Source organism: Podarcis gaigeae, assembly GCF_964106915.1.
Source record: "Podarcis gaigeae genome assembly, chromosome: 3".
NCBI classification, from domain to species: Eukaryota; Metazoa; Chordata; class Lepidosauria; order Squamata; family Lacertidae; genus Podarcis; species Podarcis gaigeae.
The window spans coordinates 119,956,229-119,968,865 of record NC_139680.1 but is presented as its reverse complement, the minus strand read 5'-3'; the positions used below and the strand labels follow the sequence as shown (position 1 = coordinate 119,968,865).

Sequence of the window (12,637 nt, the reverse complement as noted above, 5' to 3'; positions counted from 1 at the left end):
GGTGTGGCTCTAGAGGGTCCGTCTGGGTGATGCCCCAAGTCTCTCCCAATTCTTGGGGTCCTGTGAGGGTTAGAATCTCAGAGAGGAGGTGGCAATGACCTTAGTGGGCCACGAGTGTCCTCATCCTCATCCCCCCCAAAATGAGCCAGGTTGAGAGAGCTACAATTAAGGGATGGGTTTCCTCCAGGCTCATTGGGGGGGGGGCTTGCCTCCACTTTGTCACCTGCTAGGTAGGAGAACAGTTTCGGGGGGTGAGCTGAGCTGAAGGGCAACCAGGAGGTGAGCTGAGCTGGAGGGTGAGCTGAGCTGGAGGGCAACCAAAATGGTCAAAGGCCTGGAAACGATGCCTTATGAGGAACGGCTAAGGGAGCTGGGCATGTTTAGCCTGGAGAAGAGGAGGTTAAGGGGTGATATGTTACAGATAGGTAGCCGTGTTGGTCTGCCATAGTCAAAACAAAAAAAATTCCTTCCAGTAGCACCTTAAAGACCAACTAAGTTAGTTCTTGGTATGAGCTTTCGTGTGCATGCACACTTCTTCAGATGTGTATCTGAAGAAGTGTGCATGCACACGAAAGCTCATACCAAGAACTAACTTAGTTGGTCTTTAAGGTGCTACTGGAAGGAATTTTTTTTGTTTTAAGGGGTGATATGATAGCCATGTTCAAATATATAAAAGGATGTCACATAGAGGAAGGAGAAAGGTTGTTTTCTGCTGCTCCAGAGAAGCGGACACGGAGCAATGGATCCAAACTACAAGAAAGAAGATTCCACCTAAACATTAGGAAGAACTGCTTGACAGTAAGAGCTGTTCAACAGTGGAATTTGCTGCCAAGGAGTGTGGTGGAGTCTCCTTCTTTGGAGGTCTTTAAGCAGAGGCTTGACAACCATATGTCAGGAGTGCTCTGATGGTGTTTCCTGCTTGGCAGGGGGTTGGACTCGATGGCCCTTGTGGTCTCTTCCAACTCTATGATTCTATGATTCTATGAAAGCAGATTGGAAGCTGGAGACACAGAGTCCTGCTTGCTGTGTGCTGGATCCAAAACAGAAACTAATGGAGAAGCAAGATCTGCTGGGGTGTTAACTGCTGGGAGCCCCCCCTGTCTTAGGCTCAGGTTGTTTATTTGTGTAGGTGAAACCACATATCCTAAAGACACCACAATCTCCACTGATCTCCAGGGAAACTGAACTCTGGGTCTGGAGCCTCTCTGGGCTCAGAGATTGCGACTCAACTCTGTCTGGAAGCCTGATGTAGTCAACTGTGGGTTGTGCAAGCATTGGGCGCAAACACTGGCTATGCAGTAGCTAACAATTGGGAATGCACTTTGCACATGTTCTGAGGCATTGCTTTATTGTTGCTTTGTGTGCTTCCCAAGGGCAGAAATGGAGGAGTGCAGTCTCCCAGCAGAGTCTTGCTTTTGATGCACAAACTCCTTCTACTGTTTCCCTGCACCTTTGCCTAGGTTCACTCCATAAGACGCAGCTGACCATAAGGCGCACCTAGTTTTTAGAGGAGGAAAACAAGAAAAAAAATATTCTGAACGAAACAGTGGATGTATGATTTTTGTGGTTCATGCTGCGGCCACAGACATGTGATTTGACGGCGAGTTTGGGGTAGCCCAATCCAAAAATCCTGAGAATTCATGTGGATCCGTGCTTTGTAACCACGCTTTTCCGCCATTGTGGCGCCACGCAACAGTAGGTGCATGATTTTTTTGGTGCAGGCTGTAGTCATGGACATGCTGTTTGATCTGATGGTGAATTTGGGGTGACCCAATGCAAAAATCCTGAGGATCCATGGGCTCTTACCTCCCCCCTCCCAGGCAGCCTCCTTTATTGCTAGCGTCCCTTATCTCTCTCCCTGATGACTTTTCGATCAGCTGTTTCCTTTCAACACTCCCTTCCCTCTTGTTTGCCTTTGTGTCTTTTCCTTAGCTGGAGCACCTTTTTGCTCCTCCTTTTCTTCTAATTTCTCTCCTCATTGCTTTAGTCTTCCTGTCTCCTGTCCTTGCAAGTTTGCTGTCTTTACCTTCCTCCTCCCAGGCAGCCTCCTTTATCTCTAGCATCCCTTATCTCGCTTCCGATCGCTTGCGATTAGCGGCTTTGTTTCAACACCCACTTCCCTCTTTCAAAAAAAAAAAAAGCATGATCTGCTTTTTGCCCCTGGGCAATTCGGCTCCAGGGACCACACATTCGCTTCCTAAGACACACAGACATTTCCCCTTACTTTTTAGGAAGAAAAAGGTGTCTCTTATGGAGCAGGTGGCGCTGTGGGTTAAAGCCTCAGCGCCTAGGACTTGCCGATCGAAAGGTGGGCGGTTCGAATCCCTGCGGCGGGGTGCGCTCCCACTGCTCGGTCCCAGCGCCTGCCAACCTAGCAGTTCGAAAGCACCTCCGGGTGCAAGTAGATAAATAGGGACCGCTTACCAGCGGGAAGGTAAACGGCGTTTCCGTGTGCAGCTCTGGCTCGCCAGAGCAGCGATGTCACGCTGGCCATGTGACCCGGAAGTGTCTCCGGACAGCGCTGGCCCCTGGCCTCTTGAGTGAGATGGGCGCACAACCCCAGAGTCTGTCAAGACTGGCCCGTACGGGCAGGGGTACCTTTACCTTTACCTATGGAGCGAAAAATACGGTAATTATTCTTTCTGTCTGAAGTTCCAACTTGCAACTTTAACCAAAGCAGGGGAGGAAGACGCTGCGCTCATGACGCTGCCCCCACATGCCCAAAGACGCCTCAGAGACCACACTTAGTTTGCAAAAAGATGTATTATTGTTATTCTCAGAATTATTATTTTATATCTTTTAACCCTTTCATTTACATTATTGTACAGCTGGTTCAAAATACGAAAATACTCTGCGCCCCTCCAAAAGATAAGGCTTCCTTCCTGCTTCGTTCCGCAGACACCACAGATGGGAGATTAAGCCAGGCTCGGCCGTCCCTGTGCCCTGCGGAGGTTTTGGACTACAATGCCCATCATCCATGCTGGCTGGAGCTGATGGGGCCTGTAGTCCGGAACCTCTGGACAGCACCCAGATTGGCCAATCCTGGCTTAATCTTTCGCCAAACAAACCTTTCCTCCCCGCCCCCCAAAAACACAATAACATGAACACCCAAAAACCAGAATGCAAACACAAATGTTTATCCTATGCGGCGAGTTCCACAGTTACCCAGAGCAAGTGAGGACAATGAAAAGAAATGATTATCATTAACAGGGTCTAAACGAGACATGTGCCAAAGGGATCTAGTCTTTGCCGCCACCGCCACCATATAAGGGGTGCTTCTTTGTCCCTGGTCTCTCTCTCTCCTTTCCCCTCCCCTCTCCTCTCCCCACCCCCTATTGGCCTTTCTTGTAGGCTGTTTTGACGATGGCATTCTTAAAAAGAGTCACTAGGGGCGTGTGGCTGCGCTCGGGGCTCATGAAGCCGCCATAGCGCTTCTTCTTGGGGGGCGCAGGGACGTTCCACCGGAAGTGACGCATCTTGTAGGCCGTGCCGTCCTTCTTGGCCTCCCAGGGTCGTGGGCCACCACCCTCTTCCTCCTCCTCCTCGGACCGGGTGCCCTCGCCGTTCTCCTCGGGAGAGCCGAATTCGGGGTTCGCCTCCCAGGAGAGGTCCCTGCGGAACTCCTGGGGGTAGCTCTCGGCCAGCTCCTCCTCTCCGTCCTCCGCCGTCGGATAGACCTTGACGGGCCTCCTCTTCCGCCCCACTGGCTTCCCCCAGCGGAAGTGCTCCATGGCGTACGACCGCTTGCCTTCCTGCTTCTCGGGGGTCTCCGGGTCGCCCTGCCCAGCGGTTTCCCAGCTGCCTCGAGCCGGAAGGGCATCCATGGCGGGGCCGTGAGGGAACTCTTCCCGCTTGTGGCCCGGGTCAGTGCCGTTGCCCTTCCCAAACTCGTTCCAGCGGAAATGGCTCATGACGTACTTGCGGATGCTCTCGGACAGCGGCTGCAGGTGGCCGTTTCCGGGGAAAACGGGGGTTTCTTCCGAGAGGCCGGTTCTGCAGGCCCTGAGGCATTCCTGCAATGAAGAAAGGGGACAGGGGATGGAGATCCTTGTGGTTAGCCGTCAGGTAGTTGTTGAGCTTTGTTTGGCAAAGTTGTTAACCCCCATCGTTCTACCCAGACACTGAGGTCCAGCACCGAGGGCCTTCTGGCAGTTCCCTCACTGCAAGAAGTCAAGTTACAGGGAACCAGGCAGAGGGCCTTCTCGGTGGTGGCACCTGCCCTGTGGAACGTCCTCCCACCAGATGCCAAAGAGAAGAACAACTACCATACTTTTAGAAGACATCTGAAGACAGCCCTGTTTAGGGAAGCTTTTAATGTTTGATGTATTACAGTATTTTAATATTTATTTGGAAGCCGACCAGAGTGGCTGTGGAAGCCCAGCCAGATGGGCGGGGTATAAATAATAAATTATTATTATTATTCACTGGAAGGACAGATCGTGAAGCTGAGGCTCCGATACTTTGGCCACCTCATGAGAAGAGAAGACTCCCTGGAAAAGACCCTGATGTTGGGAAAGATGGAGGGCACAAGGAGAAGGGGACGACAGAGGACAAGATGGTTGGACAGTGCTCTCGAAGCTACCAGCATGAGTTTGACCAAACTGCGGGAGGCAAAGGAAGACAGGAGTGCCTGGCGTGCTCTGGTCCAGGGGGCCACGAAGAGTCGGACATGACTAAACAACAACATTATTATTATTAATTTCTGGGAAATCTGCAAAAACAAAATGAAGTTTTTAGGAAATTTGCTGCCGCTCGCCCGGGTTTCCCCAGACATTTTTACCAAAAATTCAAACTAGACACCATTCAAATGCCCTTTCGTACTGCGTCACAGTGTGGTACGCTGGTTTGACACCAAATGATAGGAAGTGCCTACAGAGGGTGGTGAATACAGCGCAAGATATTATGGGCTGCCCTGTGAATCCACTGGAAGAAATAATGGAAGAACGTTGCCTCAGGAGAGTGAGGAAAATTATCAGGGGGGGATGATTCACACCCTGGCCAGCACTTTCTTGATCTCCTCCCCTCAGGCAGGAGATATAGAAGCACGATTAATCGCGCCAACAGGGTAAAGAACAGCTTCTATCCGTGGGCTGTTAGGCTGCTGAATGAAAAGATAACAACAGGGCAACTGACTTTCGGGTTTGGTGGGTGTGCGTCAGTAAACGAGGGGAATTAAGACTAAGAGAGCTGAGTGGGGGGTGCTCCTGTAATCTCACTGTATACAAGTTGTACAAGTGATAATAAAGTATTTCAATTCAATTTCAATTTTTGATGGACGAATCATGGCAATGCCTGGGAAATTCCAGACATATAGCAGCCCTACTAAGATGAAAAGGTAAAGGACCCCTGGACGATTAATTTCAGTCAAGGGCGACTATGCTCATCTCGCTTCTCAGGCCGACAGAGCCACAGACAGCTTTCTAGATCATGTGGCCAGCATGACTAAACCGCTTCTGGCGCAACGGGACACCGTGATGGAAGCCAGAGCGAAAGGAAACGCTGTTTACCTTCCTGCCACAGCAGTACCTATTTAGCTACTTTCGCTGGTGTGCTTTCGAGCTGTTAGGTTTAAGCACAGAAATACCGATAAGATGATGCCATGGCCCCCTTCGATCATTGGGGAGAAGATACGACAGCACTTCCAACATACGAACGGATTGCTTTTAGACACAGATTGCATAGGGATAAATACGACGGTATTTGGGATGCATTGATAGGAATTATAATGACTTCTTGTTGTTTTTTTGTTAGAGCATTTATTAATTTTCCAATAAGAACATCCAATTAACATATCAAATCACAATCCAATACAGTGGTACCTTGGGTTAAGTACTTAATTCGTTCCAGAGGTCCGTTCTTAACTTGAAACTGTTCTTAACCTGAAGCACCACTTTAGCTAATGGGGCCTCCCGCTGCCGCCGTGCCTCCGGAACACTATTTCTGTTCTCATCCTGAAGCAAAGTTCTTAACCCGAGGTACTATTTTTGGGTTAGTGGAGTCTGTAACCTGAAGCGTATGTAACCCAAGGTACCATTGTAAAAATAAAAAACTAAAATAAAAAAGTCTAATTGTCTTCCAAATTATAATCTTAATTTTACGACTTCCCACGGTCTGAATTCCGAAGCATTTTCCAAATCACAGTTCTGCCTCTCATCTCAGTGTTTGCATAATTCCATATCACGATTTTATCCTCCACATAGGAATTATAATGACTTGTTAATGATCTTTCATTTGTTGGAATGATCTTATTACTTACATACAGGAGTCTCTCCATTTACACGGGTGTTGCGTTCTTGCACCCTGCATGCAGGAGCGAAAACGGCAAAAGTAGGGAGCACCCTCTAAACACTCTTTTAATGCCCTCCCTGCCACTTTCTCTGCGATCTGTACCAAAAAAGATTGTGCCAAAAATATCCACAGCTGGAATTGAAGCTCTGGGGCCGGTAGGAGGTTGGAAGATGAGCAGAAAAGCTGCTGCTGCGCTACCCCATACTTTGGCTGTTAGGTGGGGAGGCTGAGCTCTCTAAACAAAGCCCTGCTGTAAGTCGGGTCTCTTTTGAATTCTGGGGCAGAAGACTCTTGAGAGTCCCATGGTCTGCAAGAAGATCAAACCTCTTAAGGAAATCAGCCCTGAGTGCTCACTGGAAGGACAGATCGTGAAGCTGAGGCCCCAAGACTTTGGCCACCTTGTGAGAAGAGAAGACTCCCTGGAAAAGACCCTGATGCTGGGAAACATGGAGGGCACAAGGAGAAGGGGACGACAGAGGACCAGATGGTGGGACAGTGTTCTGGAAGCTACCAGCATGAGTTTGACCAAACTGCGGGAGGCAGTGGAAGACAGGTGTGCCTGGCGTGCTCTGGTCCAGGGGGTCACGAAGAGGCGGACATGACTAAATGACTAAACAACAGCAATCCACTGAGCAGGGAGGCTCCCCTTTGCTATCGCTGCTGATGGGCCTTTCCTCCTCTACAAGTGTGCCTCACCTCCCTTTCAAAGGCGCCCAAGCCAAGCAGCCATTGCCGTATCTTGTGGCAGGGAGTTCCAAGTGCTTCTCCAAGACCGCGACGGCCCCCTCCCCTCTGCCCTGCCCACTTACCTCGACCTCTGCTTCCGTCTCCATGTCTCGGCACCAGCCGCTGTCCAGGCAGTTGTTGGGCGCTCCTCCCACCAAGTGAATGAGCAGGATGCCCAGGGCAGCCCAAAGACTGCTTCCTTGGAGTCTCAGCATCTTTGGGGGGGTCTGCCAAGACAGAAAATAGGGATGCCATATTAAGCATAATAGCAGCTCAATACACCAATGGACTTAATTCTGTTTGTTTTAGATTGTAGCCTATGCATGTTACACGGAGGAAAACCATTCAGGCAATATAGCACCATTCTCACAATCTGTAGGAATTTAACTCCCTTCTGTGCTTTGTAATCTCATACTGCAACGGAAAAAAAGTATGGCAAAGGTTCTTAGATAATGAAATGCATTGGGAGCAAATGTAGAAGTTTGCCGTGAATTGTCTATCTGTAAGAACCAAATACTTCAGTTATATTACACTGATAGCTAATAAAGATGTTCAGTACAGTATTTCTAACAGTATCCTAACCCATAATATGTGGGTTAAATGTGACTCCATAACTGTCCTACAATTACATTAAACACAAGTGTAGACAATTCCCCCCCCCATATATTCAATAAACATTTTCCAACCTTCTCTAAACGTATGTTCTTCTTGTTCGCTTAATTCTATATGTTAAATCTGCAAGCTGCACATATTCCATCAGTTTAAGATGCCATTCGTATTTAGTTGGGAACTCACTCCTTTTCCATTTTTGGACTAACAAAACATGACTGCCATAGTGACACACATAAATACCCCTTTTAACTGGTTTTATTATTTTATGTGTAAATTTCCTTATGACTGATATTAAAGGCGATTAATAAATGAATTGTAATGACAATTAATAATCCTTGCCTTCTTTGGAAGCCATCCAAATTCTGAAGCCGCTGCTGTTTGCAGTGGGAGGGAGTTCCATAGTTTTGACATGTGCTTTAAGAATGTAATACTTTAAGAACGTAAGAAGAATCTGCTGGATCCGGCCAAAAGGAAGCCCACCCTCCTGGCTAGTAACCATCAGTAGCCCCCCCCCCCCAATGATTTTGCCTAATCCTCTTTTTAAAGCCATCCAAGTTCTTGGCCTAACCTGGGGAGAAAACAGCAGAGACCTGATGAAGAGAGCACACCAGAGGTGATATTTTCTGAGGATCCTCCGGAAAAACAATCTCTCAAAGGACCTGTTGATGGCATTTTACCATTGTACTGTGGAGAGTGCATTAACTTATGGTCTGTGTGTGTGGTTTGGGAGCTGCACGGTCAGGGGAAAAACAACGCTGTCCAAGGTTGTAAAGACTGCGGAGAGAATAATTGGGTGCACTCTTCCCACCTTGGGTCAAATCTACGCTTCCCGGTGCCATAAGAAAGCTGCAGAGATAGCGCAGGATAGTGCGCACCCCGGAAATGATCTCATTCAGCTTCTGCCTTCTGGAAGAAGGTCCAGGGTTATAAAGACTAGGACTAGCCGCCCGAGAAACAGTTCCTATCCAAATTAGATTTTGGTTTTAAATGCAGTGTAAGGAGTCTATATGGGAGTATATTGTATTTAAAAATGGGGTATCAGAGTGTTTAGGGGACTAACCAGGTTGGGAAAGCAGGCTTGTTGGTTTTGAATGTCTTATGTAGATTTTTCAATTTCGTTCTGTATGGGACAATGACAATAAAGATTATCGTATTGTATCATCATTGCCTCATGAGGCAGTGCGTTCCATAGTTTAGCTGCATACCCTTTCTTTTCCCTGTCCCAAATCTCTTCGTCGTGTTCTAGTGCTGTGGCAGAAGGAGAGAACCTTCTCTCCATTTCCCTTTGATGTGATACTCCTGGGCTCACCTGTCTTACCTGTATTATGAGAAAAATTCCTTCCAGTAGCACCTTAAAGACCAACTAAGTCAGTTCTTGGTATGAGCTTTCGTGTGCATGCACACTTCTTCAGATACACAGAAGAAGAAGTGTGTATCAGATACACAGAAGAAGAAGTGTATCTGAAGAAGTGTGCATGCACACGAAAGCTCATACCAAGAACTGACTTAGTTGGTCTTTAAGGTGCTACTGGAAGGAATTTTTTTGTTTTGACTATGGCAGACCAACACGGCTACCTATCTGTAACTGTATTATGAGGTTAACCACCTGAACTTACCGTCCAGCTGCTGTTTCCACGGCAAGGTAAAGGGGTGTGGAAGGTTTTGAGCACTCTGACTGCGCTATAAGAAAAGGCTGGGCATCTCCAGTGCCGGGGTGGAGGGGGGTAAGGTTTTTTTTTGGGGACCAGAAATCAGTACAGAAAAGGCAACAAACAAACCAAGGGAAACAGAAGGTTTCCAACTACCAATCTGAGAAGTTGCAGCCCATCACGTCGGTTCTGCTGTCCTGAAATCTTCCTGCCTCTGAACAATGCATTCATAGCAGTCTCTCCTATACTGCAGTATAGAATACATGCAACTAACATGAAGTCATTCTGAATTTCAGTGGGTCTACTCTGAGTAAGAATCATAGAAATTTGAAGTTTTAATGTCGTGTTTTAATCTTGTTTTTAAGTTGCATTCATTCAGCTTTTTATTATTGCTTGTTAGCCGGTCTGAGCCCAGCCTTGCCTGGGGAGGGTGGGGTATAAATAAAATTTATTATTATTGTTATTATTATTATTATTATTATTATGAGGGCCATCTAGTCCAACACTACTGGGTTATCTCCTTTTCCTCAGCGAATTTGATCCCTTTCAATATATCTCACTACAGAACAACAAAAAAAGCATCATTACAAAAGTTTTAACCCCCACATACAGACTAAAATTTTATTATATTATTATTAATTATTATTATTATTATGCTTTTCCTACCCTGAGCACCTTATGTTCTAAAAATTCGATGTGAAGCTGGAAGGAGGTGAGGGTTAAAGCTGTTCTAATGAGGCATACACAGGTTTTATCCCTTGTAAGTTGTGCCATAGCTTTAAAAAGATGTACCTAAGAAACAGCAAACTTCTGCCTTCTTTTGTTCCAAATGAATAAATCTGCAATAATAACAATGCCTTCAGGGATCGCATCTGCGACTACAGATGTAGATAAAGTCTTTACTCAACCGTGTTTGTGAGGGAGTGAGAGAAACAGTAAGCGTGAGAGAGAAAGAATTAAGTCAGGTGGGGAAAGGGCTTTTCGCCTCTTGAGCAACCCGGTTGTGTGGACCGAAAGAAAAGTTTGTGTGTCTGTGCAAAGGTATAAATTAATAGGAATTCCCTCTTAAGGAGAGCTCCTTTTCAGCTGAATGGGGGAGTGCAAGAGAGAACTAACTTCCTGGTGGATTGGGCCCCATTGAAAATGCACCCATTCCAAACAATAAAGGGACCATGTGGAGGATGGAGCAATCTTGTTTTCTCTTACTCTGGAGGGTGGGACTCGAACTCATAGCTTCAAGTCACAAGAAAGGAGATGCCGACTTAACCTCAAAGATAGCTCCCTGACAGTGAGAGCCAACGGACTCCCTCGGCAGGTGACGGACTCTCCTATCTTGGAGGTTTTTAAGCAGAGGTTGGGTGGCCATCTGTCATGGGCGCTTTAGCCGAGATTCCTGCATTGCAGCGGGTTGGACTGGATGACCCCAGGACCCCTTCCAACTCTACATTTCTATGCTTTTATACATGTACAAGTTTGCTCCATCTTCCATGCCACACAGCCTGCATAGCAGCGGGGTTGGGCTCGATGACCCTCGGGGCCCCCTTTCCAGCTCCATAACCCTACAAAACTCAGATTCTGTGATTCTGCTCCTTTTTCCCCAACTCCCGTCTTAAAACTTTCCCCCTCGTGTATTTAACGCCTTGCTCCTCGTCCGTCCTGCCCCGCTTCACAGAACAGGCGAACAGAAATAAATAAAAAGTCTTCCTTCTGCATAGCTGTCGACGTTCCCCTTTTCTCGCGAGGAATCCTATTCGGAATAAGGGCATCTCCCTTTTAAAAAGGGGGGAAAGTTGACAGCTATGGTCCTTCTGCCACCTTTGGAGAGATCATCTCCCCACCTGGTCAAGGTGAGTGATGAAAGGTGCGGAGGGGAAGAGCGCACCTGTTGGAGTACCACCTGTCCTGTTTGCAGGCGGGCATCCAAGCGGCTGGGCGGTAGAGGAGCCCCGGGAAGACTTACCTGGCACTGCGATGCCTCGTGGTCTCCGATTCCTCCTCCTGGCGCCGCGTCTGCGAGGTTTCAGCTGCAGCCCGGATCCCCTTTTATATCACGCCCGCGCGTCTCCGGGGCGCGAGCAGCCTTCCGGAGAGACCTTTTCAAGCCGCAAGGGGAAAGGGGAGGTGGCCTCGAAGCCTCCAGGTGTGCAAGGGAGCAGGGGGTGGGGATTAGCAGGTGCTTGCCAAAGAGAGAGGGGAATTATTTCTGGGCACCGGTGGCAATTGGAGCTGTGGGCGGATTAGCGTCTCCGTGCGAAAAAGATCGCCAGGTGAGGGCGAGGAAAACTACCGCCCCCCTCGATCTTCGACCCTTCTAGCTTCTTAATTGGTTCTGCAAGCTCAGAGGATAGCAGGTGACTTAACAAATAAATAAATGGGGAAATCAGAGACTTTTAGCAAGAAAGGCGCGCGGGTCCTCTCCGATTTATCACGCTATCGCTTGCATATGTCAGGTGCCAATTAAACTTTGCGCTTTTGTTTGGCTGCGTGGGGAACAAAACACTGGCAGCTGGTGGTCCAGGTGGCATCATAGGGCAAGGGCATCATCCGTGGTGGGGCTGCGGGCCCCTAATCATAGCGCAACCAGCTTGGCAGGTTCTACAGTAACTCATAGAATGCTAAGGGACCCCATAGGGTCATCCAGCCCAACCCCATGTAAAGACAGAATATGTGGACGTCCTCATGATGTCCAGAGTCTAAAATGTCAGGGGTGTTTGAGCTGGCTCGGTGCTTGAGCTTCCATGATGGGCTCACGTTTTTCATAACCTTTGGGCATCCTTGATTTGAACCCAGCATTTTAAAGATGGCCCTCTTTCAAAAAAGATTCCTTTTCACTGTGTGTTCTTCTACATACGAATGCGCAAGAACGTGAGGAGGGCTAGGGAACACACCAGAGTTCCCTTCCACCATCAGTCATTTTTCTCCCAGAGTGTCCGATTGTTCTTTTTAATAATGATATAATAATTTTAATAATGATAATAATTTTGTTGTTGATTAGTCGCTTAATCATGTCCGCCTCTTCGTGACCCCCTGGACGAGAGCAGGCCAGGCACTCCTGTCTTCCACTGCCTCCTGCAGTTTGGTCAAACTCATGCTGGTAGCTTTGAGAACACTGTCCAACCATCTTGTCCTCTGTCGTCCCCTTCTCCTTGTGCTCTCCATCTTTCCCAACATCAGAGTCTTTTCCAGGGAGTCTTCTCTTCTCATGAGGTGGCCAAAGTCTTGGAGCCTCAGCTTCAGGATCTGTCCTTCCTGTGAGCACTCAGGGCTGATTTCCTTCAGAATGGAGAGGTTGGATCTTCTTGCAGTCCATGGGACTCTCAAGAGTCTCCTCCAGCACCAGAATTCAAAAGCATCCATTCTTC

The 12,637-nt window shown here is 47.9% G+C and overlaps 1 protein-coding gene across 1 annotated transcript; it reads right to left on the bottom strand.

Annotated features, from left to right (window-relative positions):
• Positions 1-3,320: 3,320 nt before the first annotated feature.
• Positions 3,321-11,326, bottom strand: POMC (proopiomelanocortin). The gene is made up of 3 exons (XM_083733791.1): positions 11,236-11,326; positions 7,098-7,241; positions 3,321-4,013 (listed from the first exon to the last, which is right to left on the bottom strand). The coding sequence occupies exons 2-3, from the start codon at positions 7,227-7,229 to the stop codon at positions 3,333-3,335; spliced, it is 813 nt and encodes a 270-aa protein (XP_083589917.1). The 5' UTR covers positions 7,230-7,241; positions 11,236-11,326; the 3' UTR covers positions 3,321-3,332.
• Positions 11,327-12,637: the final 1,311 nt, after the last annotated feature.